Source organism: Plutella xylostella, chromosome 8 (assembly GCF_932276165.1).
Source record: "Plutella xylostella chromosome 8, ilPluXylo3.1, whole genome shotgun sequence".
Classification (NCBI taxonomy): Eukaryota; Metazoa; Arthropoda; class Insecta; order Lepidoptera; family Plutellidae; genus Plutella; species Plutella xylostella.
In genome coordinates this window covers 3,057,988-3,085,855 of record NC_063988.1, presented here as the reverse complement: position 1 = coordinate 3,085,855, position 27,868 = coordinate 3,057,988, and the positions used below count along the sequence as shown (strand labels likewise).

Below are 27,868 nucleotides of genomic sequence, written 5' to 3'. Positions count from 1 at the left end.
TCATGTTTTTTTTTCACAAATACGGCAATTTCAGTTCTTAGATACGGCAGTTTATTTTTTTACGATCGCAACACTGGTTCCGTTGTTTTCATAACTTTGTTGAGGTGTCTTGTCTGCAATATGTTAGAGAAATTTATAGAAAAAACTAAACTTACAATAAATTTATAGTAAATAACACCTACCTCTAAAGTAAATAAAGATGCTAGTTTCATAATGTCGGAAGAAAGTAGCATAGATATTGAGCAGGAGCTCGAAGAGCTACTGACGAAGGTGCAGCCCAACCTACAAGACGTTATCAAGAGGGTAAATACTAGCTCTAAATTTATCTTGTACTCATATGATGTCCTTTCTATTCCAAAATCGAGATAATAATATTGTTTTACTCCTGGCTTTTAGAGTTTCACTAATGTAGCCCTGCAGCTGTCGAGTAATGGCTTAAATAATGGGGAACAAACTAAACCAGATAATTTGGAGGATACCTCATACTTCACTAAGAATACGCAAGTGTAAGTAAAATATTTGAAACTAATTTGTAAGCTTTTGGATTTTTGTTTGGATGCATGCATTCAAAAAATAACATCTACTTACCTAAATATAATTTAAATTATAACTGAACTTGACCATATTAAATTTATTCCAGTAATTTATCTCGCCTGGAGCTGGTCAAACCTCCATCGTTCCATGTTCAGAACATATCTGTGGATGTCAAATCAATGGCAATGACATTACGGTGTTCCCTCGGAGAAGTGAAGATTAAGGGCCTGTATAGTGCCTTCAATGAGAACCTTTACAACCTCATACCTGTCATGTCGGAGGGGCATGTGCTGTGAGTTAATATAAAAAATAATAAAAATATGTAGGTAGCTTTTGTCATTAGTATTTAATCAAAATAATTCTAACTATTATGATAAGTATGTGAAGGATATATATGTTCACATTGAAATTCCATCACATTTAATTCTTAGGTCTGCTCATAGGAATCCCTGGATCGGTATGTATTAACTAACTGAAGTAAACTTATTGATTACTTATAATATTGTTATAATTTTTGGTGCATTTGAATTAAAAGAATCCAATAATTTATTATCTTATAAAATTTCAGAATATCACTGTTGAACATGACTGCAGATGTGCAGGTTGGCCTGACCGTGGATAACGATGAGTTCTCATGCATCAACCCCTCTATTGAGTTCAACCATGATGAGGTTCTTATTAAGGTAAATATGTATGTATGTATGTATAACTGCCGGACCTCCATAATCTGGATAGGCAAAACAGACTATTTGCAAATTATACAAACTCTTCTATAGTATTTTAAACAGAAAATAGACAGTTACATTGCAATGCACTCAACTCTTAGCAGCTAATGCCTAATTGCCAGACATAGTAAAACCCACAATTCACAAACCAAAAATGATGTTAATTTATGGTTTCCAAATTAATATTTGAAAACAGGGTTACAAGAGTGATAAGTCCTTTCTGTCTGCACATAATTCATCTACCCAATGTATTCAGTAGCATTAAATGAATAAATGGCCTAAGTTGAAATGCTAAACACTTTTTTATCTATATTACTGTTCCATTTCAGTTATCTTGGCCTTCACCGCAGAGAAGTGGAGGTTATGAGTTTAAAAGCACGGAACAAGTTGCCAAGCATATGGGTAAGTATTTCAGTCTATTTTCATCAACCACAATTATATAGTTCAGATTTGGATGTCAACTTTTACAGATCCTACTAAGCTAACTGGCTATTCTTTCTGGCTACAACAATAAAACTGCAAAGCGATATAATGTCATACATTGCTGCTCTAATAAACAAATTCTGCAGTTATACTCTGCACTGATGCATTTCATTCTTACTATGGCTTTACATTAAACTTGTTGCATGAGTAATGAATAGCCTTCTCCGTGTCACGGCGCCGCGCCTCCGGTTGATATGACAAAGGAGCGCTTTGAAGCGTGACTACTATCTATCCTACAAATGTAGCTGGAACAATAAGGTGACATGCTCGCTATACCGCACGCTATAACTATGATTTATTTACTATTCTATTGGCATATATTTTTTTTAAATCAAAAATCGACTTCTACCTTCGACTACTATCATAACTATAACTAGGCTCACATGTAGCCTGTCTTATGAGGATCGTAACAGTGATCGGTGGCTTCATGTTTTAAGCAATCTTTCAATGTTCAAACAATATTTTTTTGTTCCCTCAGAAGGAAGGACATAAAAAAAGACATAAAATAAAAAACCTAATAACTAACATGCTGTGTATGTGTCTCTGTGTGTGTGTTTGTGAGAACGTACATATACAATACAGTGCCGTTTTTCTTATTACTGATGTTCCCGTTCGTTGTTGATCAATAGGTATAGCATTAGGCGAGCATGGCATAAATACCATAAATTTACGTTTAATCGAGTTTCAAGTGCAATTAAGTTGTGATAAAAAGGTACAATGAGTCTTTTTATTAATTAACATTAAGTGTTACCAAATTACCTATTTAAAGTGAACCGGTTACTTTTTAATGACTACAATTCTAATTTAGGATTAGCTGCATAAACGCCACTTTCCATATTCAAAATTAAGATTTTACAGCCATCGAAGTGTAGAAAAAAGACGGAGGGAATCTCGCTAACTAAAATATGAGGCATAACAATGGCGGTGACATGAGAGTGTGAGGGAGCGTAGGTGGCGGCGAACTGACTTTATGACTTACTTTGAGTGTAAGGATGGGTTGCACCATTTAACTTTAAGGGGATTACGAAACCTAAAATGCTAAAGTCGGTTTGATATACTTGATTGGATTGGAAAAACGGTAGCTTCTATCACTTTGAGAAAAATATATATTGTAGCAGAGGGTATACTCAACTTGATATTTGCTTAGAAATTGGTGCAGGATTATAATAAGTATGTTAAAAAAAATTGCAAACAGACCATGTCTTTTGCCATTTTTCGACTTATTATGAAAAAACCCTCGAAATCAGAGGGCCCATTTTCATGGAATCTTATATGTATGTGTAGGTAATTAAATTCTTAACAAAGTTACCTTAAAGAGTTGGATTTAATGGACCAGAAGTCAACTTTTTTTGCAAAAAACTAATAAATTCCGGTTTAAAAATGATGACGCCGTGACAGATTTCAGATTTCTTCAGTCGTCGCCCTCATAGAGAAAAAATAAACAATTGTGTAAAGAGTGCCATCTGGAGGAGTTTTTTGTCATACTCTATACGTCATACTGAGCCTACAACGCCATCTCTTTATATTGCTCAACCTCATTGTACATACATACAGGGTGCCCTGTTGGGACACCCTGTATATATAGATATTGTTATCACAAGTTAATAGCCGGATCTCCACCAAACGATCCAATGCGATCCGATCGCCCGATCCAAGAAGTTTAGTATGTAAGATTCCTTGGATCGCGCGATCGGATCGCGTTGGATCGTCTGGTGGGGATCCGGCTATTAACTTCAATCTATAAAGATATAAGACATATTTGCGTTGACGTAGTTACACCACACAACTGTTATTACATTTATCAGCTAAATTTAAGTTCAATCTATTTATGTACCTACCTACATGCAACAATAAATAAAAAACAAATTATTATATAATTCTTTATTACCTCGCATATAACAATGTTTCAGTTCAGTTTTGTTCATGTCACTTGTAAAATAATATGCGAGTGGGTGTGTGTATTCCTTTCACCATGAAAACCAATTCATGTTTTGCTAGTTTATGTTTCCCAAGAGAAGCAAATCTTGTCACTTGTGGTGATAAAGTCATTTCGTCCAATAGTGCATCATTTATCCTCGCGAGGCAAATCTTTGACGACATTTATCAGTTTGGTACACATAGTATTTTAATCTTCAGCGGATATGAAGATGTCGATCGCTCTTTGCCAGTGCCGCCATTTCAGCTCGGTTCCCGTGGAACCACATGGAACCTGGATCCATATGGAATCTGTCAGGTCGCAAGAATTTCATAAAAACACTTTTTGCGGATAAAGATGCTTTTTCTTGACACACCATGTTTATTTTTATTTGTAGGTATATAAAATTTATAAATAACGATATACCGAGAGTATAGGCTTTTATTTTTATTACAAAAATGTTATTTGCGAGACATTGTAAGACAACTGAACTGACACTGACACGCAATTTCTTCATAAAAGCCATAGATCATGACAATGTTAACATTCAAATACTACTTATCTATGTGTCTTGTTATTGTTCTATGGTCTTGTTGATAACGCCATCTTACATCTTTTTTGGTAGTAAGAGTAATATAAAGAGATGGCACTACCTTCTACTAAAAGTTCAGCCATTAAGGCACTGACTCCCCCCTGGTCGCCCTGGTGGCGGCCTGGTAGGAGCGATACCCACGCCATTTTATTTTTAATCAAATATTTCACAAAAACTGATTAAATCAACAAATGATGACTGCAAATATTATAATACATATGCATTTGCTATGAAAAGTTAATTTTCTAAACATTTTAGATGGAGAAAAGCCGAAAATTCTTAGAAAACATTTCGCCTTTTCGATTTGTTTACATTTTTTACTATAGAGTTACAGATGCATAGATAAAGGTAAACATTATACATAATGACACTTATTAGATTCTCCGAATAAGAACTATACGGTCAATACAGTATGCCAAAGCGCGAGCCTGTTTATATTCTGAGGGGTAATAATTTAACTTTATTTTATTTTAACGGTTGTGTATGCTAGGTAAGCTACACAATATACAGGGTGTTGAAAATTAAGTTCTCAATTTGTATTATTTGAAACCAAAAACCGTAATTTTTTATAATATATATTTTAAGATGTGGTAGTCTGTACACTAAAGGGTGTTCAAAAGTATAAGTACTTTTAAAAATTGAAGAACTAAAATGTACATATTTTTTTAAATCTATGAAGGTACATTCAAAGTTTCTGCTTTATGCTGATGATAAGAAGGTCTATCTCGAAATCAAAAACATCGAAGATTGCGTTAAATTGCAAAGAGATCTGAATAATCTTAGCGTGTATTACCATAAAAATAGAATCGGTGTGAATGTGGCAAAATGTCAACAAATTAGTTTCAGTAGACGCAATAAAACTATAGAGTTTAATTACACCCTAAACAATAACAAGTTAACTAAAATATCATCTGTAAGAGATCTCGGTGTTATACTGGACGCTAAACTCACCTTCTCAGCACACATTGAATCAATAGTCAATCGAGCGTACAGAAATCTTGGCTTCGTTATTAGAACTTGTAAACCGTTTACTGATGAAATGTGTGTCAGAATGCTATACTTTGCATATGTACGTAGTACATTAGAATACTGTAGTTCCATCTGGAACCCCCAATATATAATTTACGATCACAGCATCGAAAGTATTCAACAGAAATTTGTTAAATATTTAAACTTTAAATTCACCAAAGTTAGCCAAGATTACACGGAATCATGTATGCATCATAAGTTAATGACGCTTCATAATAGACGGTTATAGTGCCACAATCTTATCTGTTCCGGTGGCGACATCGCTGTGATCGAATCCAGTGTTGCTTTCGATTAAATTTTGCCTATTTCTGGTTTAAACGACAATGCATTTCTGCTATTACCTATTGTAATAATTAGGTACATTCATAAGTATAGTATAGATAAATCAAAATATAGGGTCGATAGTAAATGAAAGTGGATATAATATATCAAACGACATTTGTTTCAATGTAGTTCTGATTATGTTCTGCTTCTGATATAGGAGATTAAATCTAGATTACAATGGTATAGGTAATATATGTGGGTCGTAGGAATAACGAGATAGATAGACTTAAAAAAAAATTAATTAAGTATTATTATTATTTTACATTTTCTAAAGTAACAAGAAACAATAGCATACAATTAAAATAAATTCAGACAGTGTGCAAAGGCTAATACATCATCATCATCTTGACCCATCACGTCCCCACTGCTGGGGCACGGGTCTCCTTCCAAAGGCTAATTGCCAAAAAGCAATTTCTTTCAGCCAACTCTTGATTGGTTGGGAAAACAATGACATGTCATAAATCATCATTATTTCGTCTAAAATCGCTGCAGGTGCGCGAAATTCTTCTTGGTATACTGTCTAAGATTTAAAGTATCATGTCATGTCATCACACCTGTAATCAAAGAAAAATAAAGATTATATACTTTTCATCACGAGTATCATCACGACTCATCCCGTCCCCACTGCTGGGGCACGGGCCTCTCTGGAAAATATTACATAAAATTAAATGGAGTATATGGGTAAAATAATTCGTCATATTTGGCAACACTAACCTGTAGCCGCTGCAACTCGTTCTTCCAATTTTTCAAACGGAATTAAAGGCGCCTGAATACGTTATTGTTCCTGCATAAAAGCCAATATATATAGTACTACTTTTCTTGCATTACATTACAGCGCTTTTGGCAGTATTTCACCCAGAAAATCACAAAACAAATTAAATAACAACAATTGAAATTGACAACTCAAATACCGCACAGAGTATGAAATGACGTTTGACAATGACGTTTCGTTAGTTGCACATTTTGACCACCGGAACAGATAAGATTGTGGCACTATACTATGTGACATGTCTCTCCTGCATGATATTTGTTCTGGGGCCATAGACTGCCCTACACTGGTAAATAACATATTGCGATTTCTAGCTCCTTCGCTGCGTACGAGAAACACAAAGCAAAAACTTTTTTACGTCCCTACTGTGCGTACAAACTACGCCTCAAACTGTGTAAATTTTAGATTACCAAATACTTACAATAATAAATTCTCTGTAGTAGATATCTTCCACTTGTCTAAAAATGCTTTTAAAAACCAAATAATCACCATATTAAATAACAAATTATAACCATACGAACTCCTGAAATCCAATCAAATTCGCCCGGTGAATGTAACCTCTCCCTTATACTCTTATCAATTTGTAATTAAGTATAAGTTAAATTTAGACTCCACCGACAATCAATCTTACTACCTACTTAAATACTTTATTAACTGTATAACTGTGAGTGTAATTATTTATCCAGTGAATCTTTATTTATCAGTCTACCTATGTATATATTATTGTGTACTACCTATTTATGTGTATGCCTTCACATCTGCTTATGTATATATAATATAGTATATATATTTGTGTACTAAGGATGTACCTACCTAATAATTCACTTTTATTAATAATGACACACACACACTCACACACACACACACACACACACACACACACACACACACACACACACACACACACACACACACACACACACACACACGAACACACACACAAAACATGTCTGCTTTTGTAACCTGAATAATTACCTAGTTTAAGTTCTAGTTCTAATAAATTACTATATATTAAGTTAACATAGTAAAATCCATTAATGGCCTTATTTATAAACAATGTTAGCAAACTATGTTAATTAAGATGCTGTGGATTTCTGTTAATAAATAAAATAAAAATAAAAAAAAATAAATAAAAATTTAACAAGCTTTGCAAAAAAAGCGGTTAAGTGCGACTTTATCTACATATATACACACATACATACACTCTCACGCCTTGTACTAATGTACTCCCTTGCGGGGTAGGCAGAGGTGCATTGCTGCACCCACTTTTCGCCAGTGTTGTTTAAATCCCAATGTAATAGGGGGCGGGCCTATTGCCATTTTACGGGCACATCCAAGACCCGAGAACAAATATCTGTGTTTAAACAAAGATCTGGTCCAGCCGGGAATCGAATCCGGGAACTTCGGCTCAGTAGTCAGGGTCAATAACTACTACGCAATACGGTCGTCTAGTATTAAAAAAAACTCATAAAAAATATGTATTAAACACAGCTTTTGAACTCCTGAAGGAAATAGAGGGGTGTTATAAGTTTAAAGGAAGGGCTGAACCAGTTTTTTTTTATTAGGGTTATAGGTAATGTACCTATATTTTTTATTATTTTTTCAAATATGTAAATGTCATACCATTATTGAATTGCCATAAAATTACATATAGTTATAGTTATAGAAATGGGCAGGGAAACCAGTGCCCATTCGCCACTGCAACCTAAAAGATCTATTGTGACTCCCCTTGCCAGGTCAAATCTCACTCTACAGGTCCAGGTAAACCTGATATTACCTATATAGGATGTTGCAAAAAGATTATACTATGCCAACAGGCGGTGACTCAGGGAGTTATTCTGAACAACTTTTGTTCTACTAGTTTTGGAAATTCTCGAAAAATAAATTCGGTCTTTATAGTAAAAAGTCACGTGATCGAATAAGTTTCTTTGGAAAAGGTTTTATTTTGTGAATTTTCAAAATTGTTGAAGAAAAGTGGATCAGAATGACCCCTAAATCCACTTTTGGCTTAGCTTTATACCCATTTTGCAACACCTTGTATATCGTCAGCGTCACCTCAGATCGTAATCATCGTAACTCCTCGTGACCAACTTTAAGAGGAGACACATATACTGTTTTATTTGTAGTTCTAGTTAACATACTACCTACCTAAAGTTTTTTTTTAACTAGCCTAAAAAGGATTTGTTTAGACAGTCTATCTTCCTGTTCAACCGCAGCCTGAGTGCCAGTGAGTTTCTCAATGACTGAAAGGAGGCCACATTAGTGCTCCTAAATAAATAAAGCAGGCCTGTAGATTATCTTTCCGTTGACCGACACATCTAACTGCTGTAAGAGCCTGACAAGCTCTTCGAACGAGTCATACCTCTGTAGTACGTGGTGGTACGGTCTCGACCTTTCGGACAGTCAGTTTGGCATCCGAAATGCGTGATCGATAGTGGGTACAATACTTTGCGTTCGTTCACTGTCGGAGCAGGATGAGAACTAGCTCTTAGCTTAAAAATAGTAACCGCGTTCCTAGAGGGCTGACATCCCAAGGATTCATTACGAAAAGCTGGAGCTGTGCTCGCCATGCAGTGCATGGGCTACTTAGGAATCTGGGAGGCTGTTGCAAAGGAGTCCGTTGCCTCTATACGGTACGGGTGCCGTGCGATTTATGGCCCTTCCAGGAGCACCTGTTTTGTCAAGTCGAAGAGAATGGCTCGTATTCGACGCAACCTGCAGTACTGGTGGGATTGGTTGGAGGTCTGGACAGCACGGAGCTGCAGCAGCCGTCATACCGTCAAAAAAAAGATGAAATTCATGTTAATAATTAGATTTTAATTTTACAATATTGCAAAAAAAAATATTAACATTGTTGAGTATGTTATTTTATTTTAGTAAAGTAGTAATAAAAACAAAGGCTTATTGCATAGTTTTCGTTCACGCTCGCCTACATCGCACGTTGTATATGAGAATAAAGGGAATTACTAAATTTTCTTGTTTAAAAATCACGGTTTCTGGTTTAGAGGAAAACAAATTGTAAAATGCGGAATACATTTTTTTTTCGAATAAAGAGTAAAACAAAACATGTAAATTAAAAAAACGTTTCTATTGACACTAGGGCATACAATACCGCAATACCGGGAACCCGGAAAAAAAATAAGTATTTTTCAATACCAGTATTGAAAGTTAATACCGGTATTGAAGTAATACCGGAATCGGACTTTTTAGGCTATAAATAAACTCAAACTCAAACTCAAACTCAAATTTTTTTATTCATCGTACAAATATAAAATTTTCTGATGAACGTCAATTTTTACAAATTACTCTCCGTTCGGATAAGGGGGGGCTCTTTCTGTCTAAGGAGAAGAACGGAGGCAAGAAACTCCTGAGCCATCTTTTCAAAAAAAGACTTAAAACTAGTTGGTATACAATACATATAAGCTTAATAATTATTATTATAATAATATGAGCAGAGCTAACTACTTATCACAGCCATGCATTAACGTCCTCTAAGTAATCATCAATTTTATAATAAGCTTTTTTACTGAGTTTCTCTTTAATGTAACACTTAAACTTATTCTCTGGCATTTGAGCAACTTCTGCTGGAAGCTTATTATAAAATCTAATACAGTACCCTAAAAACGATTTATTAACTTTCGCCAGACGCATCGCTGGAAAAGCCAGCTTATGCTTGTTCCTAGTATTAATGTCATGATTACTGCCAATTGTATCAAAAGTTGAAATATTCTTTCGTACATACATTAAATTGGAAAAAATGAACTGACATGGAACTGTAAGGATGTTAATTTCTTTAAATAGTTCTCTCAATGAATCCCTGGAACCAAGTTTGTATATAGAGCGGATGGCTCTTTTCTGTAATACAAATATAGTTTCAATATCAGCTGCTCTACCCCAAAGCAAAATGCCATACGATAATAAGCTGTGGAAATAACTAAAGTAAACTAATCTGGCGGTTTCAACGTCGGTCAGCTGTCTAATTTTCCGTACAGCAAAAGCTGCGGAGCTCAACCTTCCAGACAATTTTTCAATGTGAGGTCCCCACTGTAACTTTGAATCTATAGTCATCCCAAGAAAGACAGTATCATTAACTAGGTCCAATTTATTCCCATCTAGAATAATGTTAGTATCGCATTGTCTAACATTCGGCAGTGTAAATTTAATACATTTCGTTTTCTTAGAATTCAATAGAAGATTATTAACGGTAAACCAATCGTGTATGTCAGATAGAATTGAATTAATTTCATTAAAATTATTTTCTCTTCTTTTAACTTTAAAAAGCAAAGAAGTATCGTCAGCAAATAAAACTATATTAGTCAATTTTTCAACCATAAAAGGCAAGTCATTAATAAAAATGGTCCTAGAATAGATCCTTGAGGGACGCCTATTTTTACATGAGCCCCCTGTGATTTAGTATTGTTAATATCGACCCTTTGTTGTCTCTTGTCTAAATATGAAGATATCAAATCTAAAGCCTTTGCTCCTATTCCATAGTATCTAAGTTTCGAAATTAAAGTCTGATGGTCTACACAATCAAACGCCTTCGACAGATCACAGAAGACTCCAATAGCATCGTGATGGTCTTCCCAGGCGTCAAATATGTGCTTAATCAACGCAGTACCGGCATCGGCTGTTGATTTGCCTTTTGTAAAACCATACTGCTGGCTATGAAACAATCGAGCATCATTGAAATGCAAAAGCATCTGACTGAGTATGACCCTCTCAAATATTTTACTCAAAACTGAAGAACCGAGACAGGCCTGAAATTTGCAGGGTCCTCCATATCCCCACTTTTGAACAGAGGTATAATTTTACTAAATTTCATAAGATCTGGGAACACACCTTCAGCGATACATTTATTAAAGATGTTAGCTAAAATTGGGGCGATTTTATTAATAATAGAAAGAACAAATTTAACTGACATTCCCCACAAGTCTTCAGTTTTCTTCATATTTAATGACTTAAATGTTTTTATAATAGTTAATGTATTAATATATCTGAATTTAAATTCCTTATCGGTTGAAGGTGCGTTCTCCTTCGTCAGGGTTTCAGCTGCTGCAGCCGAAGAATCCAGGTTACACGTAGTCTCTAAAGGAATGTTCGTAAAAAACTCTTCAAAGACCCTCGCCACCGCATCATTCGATGTTATAATGTCATTGCCTACCTTCAAAGATAAATTTGTCTCGCGTGTTCGATTCTTCCCCGTTTCGTTATTAATAATAGTCCAAACGGCCTTAGATTTGTTAGCAGAGTCTTTAATCTTTAAAAATTGTCTTCGCACAGTGACAGACACATTTATACATCTTGCTATATTTCTTCACATAAGATTGAAAGTCAGGTCGGAGTATGAATGTTTTCATCTCATACAGATCATATAATGTCGCCCTGCTTTTGCGAATACCCTCTGTAGCCCAGTCACAAAATTTAATTTTATTGTCAATCAAAACTTCCTTCGTTTCAAAATTACTCTCAAACTCATCAGCTATTATCTTAAACAAGTTACTATACATCTCATTAGAATTGCAATCTAATTTAACATTCGGAAGTTTTTCGTCTAGTTTCTTCAAGTAATTGTCAATTTTCTTTGTAGTAATCGGTCTGCATCTCACCTTAGTTTTATTTGTCTTGTCAGTGTTTACTAAGGTAATGGTCTGCCCACTGTGGTCTGACCTCAGACAATTAATCACACTACTGTCTTTAAACTCACAGTTACAGAATATGTTATCTAGACAAGTGGCTGACGTGGGTGTAATTCTAGTTGGTTCCAGAAAAACATTAAAAAGATTAAATGATTTAAAAAGTAACAACAATTTCGACCTATTAGGAGAGTCACCTAATAGGTCAACATTAAAGTCACCACACACTATTACTTCCTTTTTACTATTGGAAGCTAACCTTAGAACATCCTCCATGACAGTCTCAAAGGTAATAAAATCACCAGTAGGTGGCCTGTAGGTACATACTATTATATACTTATTAAGCTCTGCACATGAAATTTCTATATGGTGTTTAACAGAAAGAGCAACTATATCCTTTCGTTCTTTACATTTACAATTTTCTTTAAGAAATATAAGTGACCCACCATGCTCGTTGATATTTCTGTTAAAACAGCTTATAAGTTTGTAATTTTTTAATTGGAACATCATTTTATTCTCGTCTAACCAATGTTCTGTGATACATAAACAATCAATGTTAAATTTTTCCGAAAAAAGTTCTATTTCTAACAATTTAGAAGAAATACTCTGAATATTCTGATGTACCAATTTAAATTCATTCTTAAATGTCTTGTCCTTCGATAGTTTTGAGCCGAGAGAGCAGTGAACTGAATCAATCTTTATATCAACGCTATGATGCTCTCCCGTTGTCTGAAAATCTAATTTAAATCTACTGTACTATTTTCAGTATTACTACTGACGGTGTCAATAGGGACACAAGTTTTCTTCGTTATAATGCTTATAACTGAGTTAATAAGAGGAGCTACTTCTGTAGCTAAACGTCGTTTCTGATTTAAGGACAGAAATAAACTGTCCCAGGTCAACTTAAAATTATCTACATACAAATTAGTATCAAAGAAATTGATACAGTCAGATTTATAACACGCATTGTACATATTTTTATTTAGGCTACATGTCATATAATTGTATTTGTCAGGCAGTGTGCAAGAATAAGGAAATGCACAAACAAATATATGTTTTGCAGGAATGCTTTCTAATATAGCAAAACTTCTATTTATATCAGAATTTGACACACCTAAACTATTTCCCACCATAATTAATATAGTAGTTTTTTCGGTGTACGACCTCTCTGAAATCAGTTGTACTATTTGTGCGAATGAAAGTTCTGGGTAACAATGATTAACAACATTTCCAGTTACATGATTACCCAACATGTGCCCGAAATCCTTGCCAAGCCTATCGGAGTATACAACTGTGCTGTAATCCTTGGCTGAACTGCTACTACTTGTATCAGTAGTAAGCCTTGTCAAGTAAGTGGGTGACATCTTAGGTAACTGCTTATTACCTACTATTCTACTAGCTGCCTGAGCATAGGTGGGTATTCTATGTAATTTATTATTGGAGGTCGGAAAAACATCTGCTGTAGCCGATTTACTCTGGATGACCCTTGAGGATGGCGTGGCCGTCGGGAGGCTGGTGGTGGCCCTCGGGAGGATGGTGGTGGCCCTCGGGAGGATGGTGGTGGTCCCCGAGAGTCTGGTGGTGATCCCCGAGAGTCCAGTGGTGGCCAACGGGATGCTGTTTGTGGCCTCCGAGGTGGTGGTGGCCCTCGGGAGGATGGTGGTGGTCCCCGAGAGTCCAGTGGTGGCCAGCGGGATGCTGTTTTTGGCCTCCGAGGTGGTGGTGGCCCTCGGGAGGATGGTGGTGGTCCCCGAGAGTCCAGTGGTGGCCAGCGGGATGCTGTTTGTGGCCTCCGAGGTGGTGGTGGTGGCCTCCGGAGATGCGGTGGTGGCTTCAGCAGGTGAAGACTTCTCCGGCAGCATCTCAACCCGAACTAAGCCCACACTACTCAGCACCAGCAGCTGGTTTTCGTATTCCAGAGTTCTCTGTTCTAGGGCAGACTTCAGTGTGGCCAGCCTAGACTGTAGCATGGCAATGTTGAACTCACACTCCTGGTTGTTGTCTGCGAGCTTCTGGTTGTAGTCTGACATCTCTTGTTCATATTTATTCACCAGTAGTTGAAGTCTTACTCTATCCTTTGTCAATGGAAGGTGCGTCTTATGCTTTTTCAATGCTCGCTCAGACTTCCTGATATATTTCTTTATTTTAATATATTTTTTAAGCCTGTTTGCACCTGTGATATTGGTTGATTTTCTTGGAGTTGTGAGGTCTATTGTTGGCATAGGGGTGGGGTGTAGGGTGACTAATTCATCGTACAATGCCATTGTCTTATCTGTTTCCTCGCTTGCATGTGCTTCATTTATTTGCTGGATCTCTGCGTGTGCTTCAGCCAATTGCTGCTCTAGGCTATAGATCTTAGACAAGGCAGCTTCATGTAAATCCTGACACTCTTTGTATGATCTAAGTACAATCTGTAGCTCATCACATTTGCCTTGCAAGTCTTGGTATTGGATGTCCATTTCAGCTATGTCATTCTTTAAGTCCGAGTTCTTTTTTAAAAGGGAATCAAATTCCTTTTCATTGTCCTCCCGCTCTGCCATCAGTTGGCTTGAGAGGTCACGAGATGCCTTGAGATCCTCCAAAGCTGTCCTCAGCTGGATCTCCAGGTCACGGCTCTGCACCTTCCGGGTCGTCATCCTCGACATGTCTGAAACCACCCGGGGTTACCCGTTAGTATGTTGATAGGTAGAATTGAGAGGATGTTTATCCAAGATATATACAAAATAACCCTCTTTAGGTATAACTTGATCAAACCAATCAAAACTTGATATATTGTAAGTCTATGTAAAAATGATCAAAAGGTAACTTATTTGTTAGTTATCATATACAATGTAGTCATGAACACAAACTATGGGTGGGGAGGGAGTAATATGCATAATATGTTACTTAAATGAATAGGTACTCAGTGGTATTATTGACTTAGAATTATGTAAACTTTAAGCCAAAAAAAACAATCACTTGATCATTATTCAATGAAGTACTAATACTAATAGCAATTAAGTAGGTGGAGACTATGGTATAGTAATAGGGAATAAGGGATACAAAAGCTAATAGAAAGTTTGAAAATTAGAAATGAAAACAACAGAGTTTGAAAATGACAAAGTCTAAAAGTGGGTTAAGGAAGTGTGAAAAACATTTCACGTATGCAGCAAACTAATGAATAATGATTAAATAATTTAGTGATTATGATTTTAAATGAGTAATACTAGTAAAAATATGTAATTTTAACAATACTCCCCTGATAGGTATCCGTTGGCAAATTCGAACTTTGACAGGTGCCGCTGCTTCAAATATCCGAGTCCCGTAAGTGTTTTATTTCAGGGTTTGAAGGCTTGTCTTCATTTGCACAGCTGTATAACACTATATTCTTTAAGTTAACACTAGTTTTAAACGTAATTAGACATTAAATTTAGTAATATTAAAATAATTTAAATCAGCTGGTTTTTTTGACACCCGGTTTGTAGGGTTGCCAGGGAAAAAAAAAAAGCGATTAAGGTATAGTTAGCCTTGTGTTCTTATATACTATGAAAGCGCACTTGTTTCCAATAGTTTAATGTAGTTTTTGGCCGTTGGAAATCTACTGTTGCCCATGCGTAAACCGACACCAAATCATCATTTTAACTCTAATACTCAATTGTCGTAGAAATCTATATCTATAATTACAGAATTTGATTGCCTTTTCTTGTTTAAATTTGGCCTATAGTCCTTTAAACACAATATTTGCCATTTATAACAACAAGAAAGTCTAATACCGGTATTAGTACCGGAATCCCGAAGTAGTAATACCGAAACTCAATACCGGTATTGAAAATTATTCCGGTATTGCATGCCCTAATTGACACCAACTGACACTAATTGACTTTTCGCCGAGAAAAGTGGAGTTACAATGTTTGCGATCTAAAGTGATTATAGAATAATTAGAACTATCTATTTTTTTTCAGTTCACCTGGTGTTGACTGAAATTGTAATTAGGTACTGACTCCTTGACTTGAAAATAACTTTTTTTATAATCGTTATTACAAAACCGCAATTTTTTTAATACAGCAATATTTGTAGGTACTTACAGTGAGCAAAAGAGCGCAACAAGGTTTTATTTTTTTTTGGTTTTAAGAAACAAAAATATTATTTCTATCATATCCAAAATACACATACTTAAGTACATATTATACCTCACCCAGACCACCCCATATCACCACCTTTGCCAGCTACGTAACCTTTTGGGACACCCTGTATATGCAGAGTTCTGCAAACTACTGTTCTGCTTTTAAGGGTCTGCAATAGGGAATCGAGGGTTGGCATTGTCATAGAATTATGTAGTAAATGATGCTCTACAGCCTTGAAAAAAATCACACAGGTAGTTGAAGAGTCTAGCTAGGTGCTGAATCATTCGAATTTAAGTAAATGATTATGGATAACTGTAAATTAATTTCAGAATATCAAGAAAAACCAGTCAATCACACTCCCGTATTGTAACAACTGTGTCGTAATTATTAAGAATTTTCATATGATTTTTATCATATTATAAAGTTAAAGGCTTGGACTAGGCGCTAAATACCTTGTTTTTTAATAAACACACACTTATTTTGTGTAAATTAATCCCAACCTTGAGCAATTTTTTTCCCTCAAATCTTCATACAAATATCTATGGCGGCTTTCTGTGTTATAAAATCATAAACACAAGTGACGTTTGACTCAGTTGGCCGCTGGCCTCCAAAGAAGGGTCACGTCGGTTTAGGCAGCACTGACAGCTCGCGATCTTATCGTGTACAGATACAAAATCACTGCACATTGGTTGTCATTGCACTTTTTCAACTTTTATGACACCAACATAATTTGATTTGAAATTGAGGAAGCATAATTCTTCCAGTATATTCAATACATTAAATTAAATTAGATAGTGTGCAATATTCTCGTGACATTACAGTCTCGTAAAGGTCTGATGAGGAGCAGGAATATAGCGAATGGATCTAAGTGATGACAATACGCACGAACATTAGGTTAGGGATCAAAAATACAGTCTCTTGGTGCTGGTTGAGGTATGGTCTCGTGAGGATCTGATGAGGGCAGTAACACGGTGGTGGCTCAATTTTATTTCAAAGATGTTAATAGCTAAAAGCATCGAGTTTGGGCTATTAAGTATGTTTTTCAGAGAGAGAGAAAGAGATTTTGTTTTTCCTCTGGATGTGTTAGGTTTACTGGGTTTACTAAGTTCATTCTGTTAATGGCATCAAGTTGTTATGTGTTCATAAGTAATAATTATTTATTAACAAAATGCTGTTGATTCTCCACGAAAATGTAAAAATAAAAATAAAATAAATAAAAATAAATTCGTAACGTAAAATTGTCAATGACGGAATTTCTTCTATAGACAGTAGCCACAAAAAAAACAAACGATAGATGGCGTGATTTGAAGATAAAGATACATTTTTTCGACACATAGACAGCAACAACAAAAAAAATACAGATTTAAAGAAAAGAAACACATACTTATACAAAACAACAAAGAAAAAAAAAGGATACACATCAAAATAACTGGAAAAAATATAAGCCCCAATTTACTTGTGTGGGACAGGGAGTACCATAATATTTTTTTTGGGGTACTCCCCATCTATGCGAAATATAAGCTTGATATCTTTACCCGTTTCTGAGAAAAAGGGCGGTGACAGATAGTCAGTCAGACAGACGGACAACAAAGAGATCCTATAACGGTTGCTTTTTTTCTTTTGACGTTCGAAACCCTAAAATTAAGTAAAAATATTATGCTGCCAAAAAATGTACTTACAGGTATTGAAAAAGCGGTATATAAACAAATTATACCAGCAGAGGGTTCACCATTTAGCTGAATGTTACTTAGAAAACGGCCTTAAGTGGCGGTCAAGTTGGTCCCCGCCTGCGATACTTTCCATTAACATTGGGACTCGTTTTCATGTTTTTAGCGTGCAGTCAGGTTTTTAGTTTTTTATAATTGTATTTTTTTATTTGTAACTTTTTAGTTGTTTTTATTTTATGAAATTTTACGTCGGTAGGTAGTTCATGATCATTTTTTATTTCAATAATTTTGGTGTTGTTATTTAAATACCTTCAATATGCATATTTTTGTAATGTGAAAATCAAGTCCTTTCATTTGATAGCTTACACGGCAAAGTTGAATTATTATTTTTTCGATCATCACGGTATGTCCTCAAGAGGGCGCTATGTACATTTTAATGGAACGTCACATAGCCTATAGCCATCGCGCCATTAATACGCTTCTAACAATACCTCATACATCAAAATCTATCAAGCCGTTTAGGCTACAGGAGGGAACAAAGAAACAGACAAACATACATATATACATACATACAATCAAAAAACATTACCCTCCTCCTTCGGCAGTCGGGTAAAAAGGAGTAAGACAGGGGGTCATTCTGAACTTTTGCTCTACGAGTTATGGAAATTAACAAAAAAAAACCTTTTTCATAGAAACTTTGTTGGACATGTGACTTTTTACCATGGAAAACGAATATTTTTTTTCGCGAATTTGCAAATCTCGTAGAACAGAAGTTGTTCAGAATGACCCCTTGAGTCATCCCCTTTTGGCTTAGTATAGCCCTTTTGCGACACTATGTATTTACTTTGCTTTGTCGTCGGGGTTCAGTTGGCTGGAGGATGCCCGAAACTTATTATCTACACTTTAATACTTTTAGTTACCTTTCTACAAGTAAATACCACATTTGTTTGAGAAAGCTAATTGGGTTCCGAGTATAGAGTAAAGTGGCACCCCTATTAATTTCTACTCTTTCCTGGTGCCTACCAGTGTAAGTAAGAATTATACTTACTTACCCTAAAATCACCCAAAATGTACTTGAACATAATTGTCAATAAAGTTGGCGAGTAAAAGTTTATCGACCCACTGTGCAAACTTACATGTGTGCGTGTCACTGCGTGTGCTGTGTGAAGAGCATTGAAAACCCAAAATTGGCGCGGCACGTCACCCTGTACGGGCCCTTAAAACACCAAAATAAAACAGGTCGTCTAACTAAAAGGTCAAGTGACCAAAAAAATATATATGGAGAAGCGTTTTTTTTTTCACGAATATAAAAAAATACGTAGGATAAAAGTTATTCAGAGTAACGCCCTTTCGGCTAACTATACTTTTTTTAATACAACACCCTGTAGTCCCTCTTATATTAAAATCTGCCCCCAAGTGAGGCTATACTTAATTCGCGAAAAAAAAAACGCGAATTTTTACATTCTGATTTCATTTCCAGGGTTTTAGACATAACATCAATAACATGCTGCACACGTAGGTTTCGGCTTAGTTTAGTATACCCTTTTTGCAACAACCTGTATAAATATCGGCACGGGCACGACTTTTTATAATTAATGATTAAATATTAAAAATACTTTCAAATAAAAATAAATATTTTCGTATCACTTACAAAACAAGTACTTACTTAGTATATGTTTAACAAAGTGGCATGTCTTCACTTTAATGTTTTCGAGTACTATGTTAAAATTTCATGTCATTGTCCGGAGAACGCCCCGCATACCTCAACCCCCCCTCACTAGATTTGACAGATTCTGATTTTCTTCTAGCTTTAGTGACAGCCTTAACTATTACAAACGTCAAATCTCTTGAAGATTGATCTAGCTCGTCAAGGGATTTGACGTTTGTAATAGTTAAAGTTAAATGGTGCAACCCACCCTAAATGTGTGTGTCGGGCTCGTCCTAAAACACAGACTAATAACTGTCAGAAATTCAAATTTGAGCCTTGAGTACGTTCAGAATCAAATCTACTTATGTAGTTGCGTATATGCCAAGTTAACTAAAAATTAATAAAAGCCGTGTCCCCCAGACGAGCTGCCGCTATCAGCGTGCCTCTCGTTCAGTCTGCGCGCGCTGCTGGCGCGGCGGCTGCGGCGGCACCTGGACACGGCGCTGCGCCGCGCCGCCAGCGTGTCGCAACTCATGCGCTGCGACACCGCGTTGCTTGACGCCTACAGGTAACTCAATGTGGCAGCTTACTAGACCACGGATTTTGCTAGAAATGTAATGATTTGATAAGGAGGACCGCAGATAGAGCCCTTACCAAAAACTAGACGAAATAACGCAAAATCGATCTAAGAATAACAACATTACTTGTGGTGGGAGACATACGTTTTTGCGATGTGACGTCGCGTAGCAGTTGGTTTTCAAACTCATAGAGCGGTGTGGCTCGTTAAATCCTATTTCTAGCATATATAAGATTGTTGGATGATATATAAAGAAGTCTAAATCCTTTTTAAACATATCCAACATTGTTGCAGTGCGCGCGCGCATAGTCTGGCCACATTCGGGAACAAAGCCATAGACGCGCTGCTGATGGACGTGCGGCGCTCGCTGCTGCAGGCGCGCCGCGAGCTGCTGCCCGCGCCGCCGTTGCCCGCCGTCTTCCTGCACAAGGTACTAGAAATAAAGAAAGAAAGAAAATATTTATTTGACACATTCAACAACAAAAACTGAAAAATTATGCAACAAAAAAATAACAATACAGAAAATAATACAATACAATATAAACAAACAAGGTTGCTCTCCAGAGCGTAATACTCACTAGCTGCACGTGCAACAAGGTGCCACTCACTAGCTGTAAGTGCCTATCTCAGCTATTGCAACACCCAGGCTTGCTGCTCCAGTTTACTCGGGAGCTAGGCTGGCTGAGCTGAAATCAAGGGGATATGTACTAAGGTTCTCTCGAGAGAGCCATGTACAGGAACACCATCCCCTCTCGAATAGAATAGTATAGAATAGCTGCAGGTGCAAAAAGACGGTATTACTCACTTATGCTCGCCCATCCTACTACCGGCTACCTACCCAAGGTTGTCGATGCAGCAAGCTGGAGCGAAACCTACGCTATGTTTGCCTGCTCATGGTCTCCACTCGAAATCTCGTTTACCCACTGCTACTTCTGCTTGCAGATTTTAAGAGCTAAGTTACTTTCTTCTCTTGTGAAATACCTCTGATTTGATCCATCAAAGATACCTCTTTCTATAGTCCTAAACCAAATGTCCATTCTGCCGTCCACAAAGAGGTGACGTGGACACTGGCGGTGGGACTAGTCCACCAATTTAAAGTCTCTCATCAATAAACTATTTAACCTACAATTCTCCTATATGTAGGTAGGTGCAACATGGTGCATCGGCCGCTTCGAGACGGACGCGGGCTGGGTGAAGAACCTGGCCACGGTGGATCGCGTCGGTGACGTCAGCGTCACCCGGCCGGATGAGTTGAAGACCACCTTTAGAGCCACGCTCAGCATTAAGGACTTGCAGGTTGGTGCAGAGAATGTTTGAAGTTGAAAGGTAATTAGGTACTAGTCAAACTGGTTCGAACCCGGGTTAAAGATGGTGAAAGTATTTTTTTCCACCTACTCCAATTTCTTCGTTCAATTTTACACCAGGACGACGTTACTTCAGGAAAGGTATTCAGGATGAGCTTTTTAGATACCTACCCTTGAAATAACAGGGTTGAATGTGTCAAAACCGCCGCATGGTATAGATAGAATCATCTATTGTAGCAAGAGCGGCGCTTTTCCATAAGAAATGTGCTAGGCTGCATTGCTATGGATGCGTTTGATATCGATCAATCATATTCATTGCTATACATAGGATATTACTGTTGGAAACGATTCCTTTCTCACCTTGCAGCTTAACTGCATAGCACATATTTGGTGGAAAGGTAGCCTTATGGCCGAGTTAAGGTAACCGTCCACCTATCGGTAGCGTACATATATGTATATCTTAAACGGCGCGGCGGCGGCGTCAGCAATGCCGATGAAGAGAAAGCACTTGTGTAAATTTCTATACAAAGAATACTGAATGCTATGCGAGCTTTAGACGGTTACCAGTATACATACACTTAACATTCACACAAAACCTCTCCTCATCTCCAGATAGGCTACGACAGCTACCACGTGCGCGCTGCGGGCGCGGCGTGCGCGGGGCGGCTGGCGGCGCGCTGCAGCAGCCGCCTCGCGCTGCGCGTCACCATGGGCCGCACGCGCTGGGAGCCCTACGCACAGCTCGATGAACTCAGCTTGGAAGTTATGGAGTAAGTGAATTATGTTGTCATGATCATCAAGAGTGCACAATAGGGTCACTTATCAGCTTTAGGAATTACCCCTACTTCAGCTCTAATGGGCTCTAGTGTTTGTAACTCATTATTAGGTAATAAGCTAAGAGGAAGTCACTGATTTCAGGTTAGCTAAGTTACTGACTCCATTATTATTATTAAAATTCTTTATTGCACAATAATAAATATATGTACATAGGCGAACTTAATGCTAACAGCATTCTCCATAACTCCAAATACCAATACCTAACAATCAAACGATTATTTTAAAACACTATATGCTATGAAACTGCACACAAGAATAGCCCCATACGCGCATTTTTTATTTAGTTGCTATCGACGTGATGAAGATTATAATCGTTCACTGCTAGCCGAGGGCTTCTCCCAAGAAGCGCCACAACTTTCTATCCTCACCCTTACTCATCCATAATTTTCTCCACACACCTCCTAACATTTCCCCTTATTCCAGCAACACCGAAGTCCACGCGCCCGGGCTAGGCAGCTTACCCTGGCTGGCGGCGGCGGCGGCGGGCTGGGCGCGCGCCCCCGCGGCCGCAGTCATCACCGAGCAGCTGCGCCGAGAGGTCGCTGTAGCCCTTGCTCGACTGCCCATGTGGGAGCGAACCGCGGATAGTGGGGGGCGATAGCAGGAGGCGATGAGATGCTGAGTGGGAGGGAGACCGTACGAGTTGAAGTTGAAAAGGACTTAGCATCGCGCTTTTGTGTACTGCGTGTTTTAATATCGTGCGGATTTGTTGTCGCACTGAGAGTGTTTTTTAATAGCGTGCGGATTTGATCACGCACGCGGAATTGCCCCGCACGCGTGACAGCCGCAATTGTTTTTTTCATACAACTATTTATTGTAATGCGTGGGAAAATGGCATGCGAACCCGCATGCTCGATGAAATCCGCACGCTATTAAAAATATGGTCGCACTGCGCATACGTATTTCATGCATTACAAAAGGTGTCTATAGAGACATGCGTATGCTTCTATAAGCACGAGTGATCCCGTGTTCAGCTTGATATGAAATACACACGATTAAAAAACATAAATATCACCGGTTACGTTAAAGTGACTTTGGCAGCAGTAATCGCTACATGCATCACGGCTATCGCTTTTCACGTACGCGATATTGCAAAGTGCGTTGTTATGTTATGTGCCTTATAATACGACGCAATAAAAAAATATAATGTTGCCAGCTTCCTTGACATAATGCTTTACCGGCTTTAGGCCTGATTTTTCAATAGTCAGATAAATGTTATCTGACGAATAACATTGTTGCTGTCACTGTCTAATACAAACATTCTGACGCGATAGCTTCAGAATATTATTCCTCAGATGACTCTTATCTGGCTATTGAAAATTCAGCCCTTACCTAAGTAATTTAAATTTATGCCTAGCGTAAATGACTGCCAGACAGATTTTAATTAATTGATAATCTTTTTGTATATTTGTTTGTTATGGATATATTTTTTCATAAGTATTTATTTTTAGAATTCTATTAGATGATTATAAATATTAATGTTTTTAATTTTCGTACTTTATGTTATGTTACCATAGATAAAAAAGATTTGTAAACTATATTTAAATATTTTAATTGACTATCAAATTTATATTCAACAAACTTTGATATTATGTATTTGTGTAACGACTAATATATACATATGTGTGCATGTGAAAAAGATATTTTTTTTATATTGAGACGGTTGTGACGGATTTGAAATGGTAAGACTGTCCAGTTTTATTTAATAAAAATGTTGAATTGTTTATTATTATTTTTTTTTTTTGTGGCTCTATCACCTCGTTTAAGACAATAATAGCATAGAATCAAGTACTCTATTAGCTTCAGTGCTAAATCAAATAACGTGTTAAACACCAATAATCATAAAAACAGGTTTTAAGTCGTTGTAGTCATAACAAGTAGGTACTTACATTGCAAGTGGGTTTTGATGGAGGATGGAAGCGACCTCTATCGGCAGCAGGATTACCGGAAAACCTAACATCGATATAAAAAAAAATGAGCCATGGAAAAAAAAACGTTGCAGAAATTGGCGGAAATAAGTGCGCCTTTAAAACTACCTAAATCTTAACACAGAACTAATGCAATGCACCACAGATGACCAGCCCACCACAAAAGTTCACAAAACTGTCAGCGATGGAGTAAATATTTGGGATTTTTTTACTTTTAATATTTAGTTAGGTTTTTATTTAATAATTTAACTAATTGTATAACTGAACTAAGCAAGATGGGTATGATACATTCAGTCGTGTGTTCGTTGGCATTCTGCGCTGAAAGGTAAGCTTTACCCCTTTGAACTGTAGGTACATTTTTGCAGAAATCGAATCAAATAGGTATTTTATTGCCATCATGTGTATATTCTTATGTGATATATTCCGAACCGGAACTCATATCCTATAATTTATTACGATTCTGATTACTACAATCGATGAGTATACCTTAGAGTACTTACCTACTAGCCCTCATGAGTACCTACCTATAAATACTTTAAACTCAACGTACAGTCAACAAAAGATAAAAGTGTCTACCCAACACAGTTCAAAGTGCCTTTCCTAACTATCTTAATACAATATATTTCCAGGTTTATGGCATGGATCGCTTGCGCGTTTCTGATCGTGATCCTGTCCATAGCTCTCATCATTCTGTTTGTGTACGGAGTGTCTGTCGGCTACTACTATGCTCGCAAGGAGATCATGCTGTATCTTAGTAAATACCTACCCTATCATACATATCTGTTTTATCTCATCTTATGTTTTCGTTCAGAGCCCTAACCAAAGACTGAACGTAACGGGAGTACGAAAGCTTTTTTTAAATAATGGCCTACAAGGCTATCCTGTAGCCAATGTTATATTATATTATTATCTGTGCCGGTGTAGGACTGTACGACTGTAGGACCTGTACCTGTACCTATGTGCGTAGGTATACCTGACTCATTCTCGACTTGCTATTGCTAAGCTTGTACCATTTCCCACCGCGCTGCTCCACTACGCGTTGTCATAATGACACAGGACCTACAGGTACATCTAGATGTGTGATTCCATCCTGTTTTTCTTACAATCGTACCCATTTTACAGTGTTCTCTGCGACCATGCACCCCCGCAACTACATCCAGGTGCGTCGCGGGGGCGCCGACAGCCCCGGGGTAGGCCCCTGGGCGCGGGGGGCGCCGCCCGGGCTGGAGGGCGCGATGGGCGAGCCGGCGGAGAAGCCAGAGGGAAGCAACGGCACTGAAGTCACCACGGACATGTTCCAAGCGTTTGATAATACCACTGAGAAGTTTGAGCTCGCCGACGGCAGTGGAGATGGTTAGTGATGTAGACGAAGTGTTAGCTCTAGGTTTACGTAATGTAGATCAACAGGTAGGTACCTAAATCAAGACTTAAACAATATCCAAAATTCTACAAGGTTACAATCATCAAATGAACTAATGAAATGGCATGAATTACAGGAAAACCAATTTCTATTGGTAAAGGCACAGAAGATAACGCGGCCAACAGAAGTCACAGGATTTTGGCAAGGTATAAAACACGTCCGATAGTGTACACTATTAAAGAAATTTAAGTAGGTAGTTTGTTGGAATTTGTATAAGAGAATCATGAAGAAAAATTTCCAGGGAATCTCAAAGTCAGCATAGCAGAGGCCGAGCCTAGCTAGTGACGTAACGCCTGGAGTTTCTGGAAGCCATACCCAGATGCCCAGAGCATTATTCTACCCACGGCCCTGGGCCGCTCTCGTTGATGACTTCATTGCAGAAGCAACAGGAGTTATGGCATAAGAGTGGCATAAACATATTTTATAATTCCTTGCTTACAAATTTTAATAAAGAAAGTTTGAGAAAATTATTATAATCGGTATGTCATTTATCATTCCGTCATCATGCATGACAACTTCTTCATAAATATTTTACCACGTTTTACAACTAAATAAATACCTACAATGGGTATCGTACACTCTACATTATGTGGCTTATTGTTCTTGATTGAAAGGTAATATTAAACTGATATCTACTAACTTATTAATAGTAGGACTACTGAGAATAAGATGACTTCGGCCAAGAGTCCTTTCATGTTTCATTATGTACTTACCTACTTAGATCAATACGTAGTGGTAAAAATATTAGGTACTTACTTAATGATGGTTTTTAGCAATGTTGGTAGGTAGTATCGGGGAATCGACCAGTGTAAATACACTTGAAGCTTGCCTGCGTGTTCATCACCAACTCGCTCGCACGCGATAGTGTTTTGAGTTCGGGCCAGGAGGTAGGAGGGTTACTCTATACTGACGAAAAACGAACGAACCATCCTGACTGCCACAGTTACATAGGTACCACAATAGATACTTACCTGCATTATCTCACTCATCTCAGCCATGTTCATATTATAGGTTCACCATTGTACCTTTGTTGTCCAGCATGGTCTCATCAATGACGGTTGGGTCTCATACTTAAAACATTATTATACCATAGTCGTCCAGCAAAGAAATCCTAGTCTTTGTCGCACCGAAACATCAGCAAAATGAATCGTGAGGACATTATTCAGATACGTCCACCAACTTCGGCAGTAGAGGACAACGCAGACTGGAATGCTGATTATAGCCTCAGAATAATGGCCTCACGATTCATTTTGCTGATGTTTCGGTGCGACAAAGACTAGGATTTCGGAGAGGTTCATTGATTAGGTATCCAAATCCAAGTTACGAAGACAAAAAAAACTGCCACATATTTTACGTATAGTGCCACAATCTTATCTGTTCCGGTGGTCAAAATGTGCAACTAACGAAACGTCATTGTCAAACGTCATTTCATACTCTGTGCGTTATTTGAGTTGTCAATTTCAATTATTGTTATTTAATTTGTTTTGTGATTTTCTGGGTGAAATACTGCCAAAAGCGCTGTAATGTAATGCAAGAAAAGTAGTACTATATTTATTGGCTTTTATGCAGGAAGAATAACGTATTCAGGCGCCTTTAATTCCGTTTGAAAAATTGGAAGAACGAGTTGCAGCGGCTACAGGTTAGTGTTGCCAAATATGACGAATAATTTTACCCATATACTCCATGTAATTTTATGTAATATTTTCCAGAGAGGCCCGTGCCCCAGCAGTGGGGACGGGATGAGTCGTGATGAAAAGTATATAATCTTTATTTTTCTTTGATTGCAGGTGTGATGACATGACATGATACTTTAAATCTTAGGCAGTATACCAAGAAGAATTTCGCGCACTTGCAGCGATTTTAGACGAAATAATGATGATTTATGACATGTCATTGTTTTCCCAACCAATCAAGAGTTGGCTGATAGAAATTGCTTTTTGGCAATTAGCCTTTGGAAGGAGACCCGTGCCCCAGCAGTGGGGACGTGATGGGTCAAGATGATGATGATGATGATGTATTAGCCTTTGCACAATGTCTGAATTTATTTTAATTGTATGCTCTTGTTTCTTGTTACTTTAGAAAATGTAAAATAAAGTGTTCAAAAATAATAATAATACTTAATCAATTGTTTTTTTTAAGTCTATCTATCTCGTTATTCCCACGACCCACATATAATATATTACCTATACCATTGTAATCTAGATTTAATCTCCTATATCAGAAGCAGAACATAATCAGAACTACACTGAAACAAATGTCGTTTGATATATTATATCCACTTTCATTTACTATCGACCCTATACTTTGATTTATCTATAGTACTATACTTATGAATGTACCTAATTGCAATAGGTACCTAATAGCAGAAATGCATTGT

General features: G+C 37.3%; 2 protein-coding genes across 2 annotated transcripts; both read left to right on the top strand.

The window, feature by feature from the left end:
• The first annotated feature begins 73 nt into the window (after positions 1-73).
• On the top strand, positions 74-23,867 carry LOC105382553. Its single transcript, XM_048622798.1, has 10 exons — positions 74-303; positions 397-506; positions 641-826; positions 1,103-1,217; positions 1,589-1,661; positions 19,846-19,993; positions 20,297-20,432; positions 21,146-21,298; positions 21,919-22,076; positions 22,567-23,867. The coding sequence occupies exons 1-10, from the start codon at positions 214-216 to the stop codon at positions 22,742-22,744; spliced, it is 1,347 nt and encodes a 448-aa protein (XP_048478755.1). The 5' UTR covers positions 74-213; the 3' UTR covers positions 22,745-23,867.
• A 370-nt stretch (positions 23,868-24,237) lies between these two features.
• LOC105382527 lies at positions 24,238-25,961 on the top strand. Its single transcript, XM_048622803.1, has 5 exons — positions 24,238-24,396; positions 24,701-24,825; positions 25,194-25,424; positions 25,568-25,637; positions 25,733-25,961. Exons 1-5 carry the CDS (start codon positions 24,347-24,349, stop codon positions 25,767-25,769), a joined length of 513 nt encoding a protein of 170 aa, XP_048478760.1. The 5' UTR covers positions 24,238-24,346; the 3' UTR covers positions 25,770-25,961.
• Positions 25,962-27,868: the final 1,907 nt, after the last annotated feature.

Bases quoted from the DNA above. Each gene is read 5' to 3' on its own strand.
- LOC105382553 (XM_048622798.1), top strand. From the start codon at position 214: ATGTCGGAAGAAAGTAGCATAGATATTGAGCAGGAGCTCGAAGAGCTA. The intron at 507-640 runs GTAAGTAAAATA...AATTTATTCCAG, and splicing joins TTCACTAAGAATACGCAAGT to TAATTTATCTCGCCTGGAGC. The intron at 21,299-21,918 runs GTTGGTGCAGAG...CCTCATCTCCAG, and splicing joins TCAGCATTAAGGACTTGCAG to ATAGGCTACGACAGCTACCA.
- LOC105382527 (XM_048622803.1), top strand. From the start codon at position 24,347: ATGGGTATGATACATTCAGTCGTGTGTTCGTTGGCATTCTGCGCTGAA. The intron at 24,826-25,193 runs GTAAATACCTAC...CCCATTTTACAG, and splicing joins GGAGATCATGCTGTATCTTA to TGTTCTCTGCGACCATGCAC. The intron at 25,425-25,567 runs GTTAGTGATGTA...CATGAATTACAG, and splicing joins CGCCGACGGCAGTGGAGATG to GAAAACCAATTTCTATTGGT.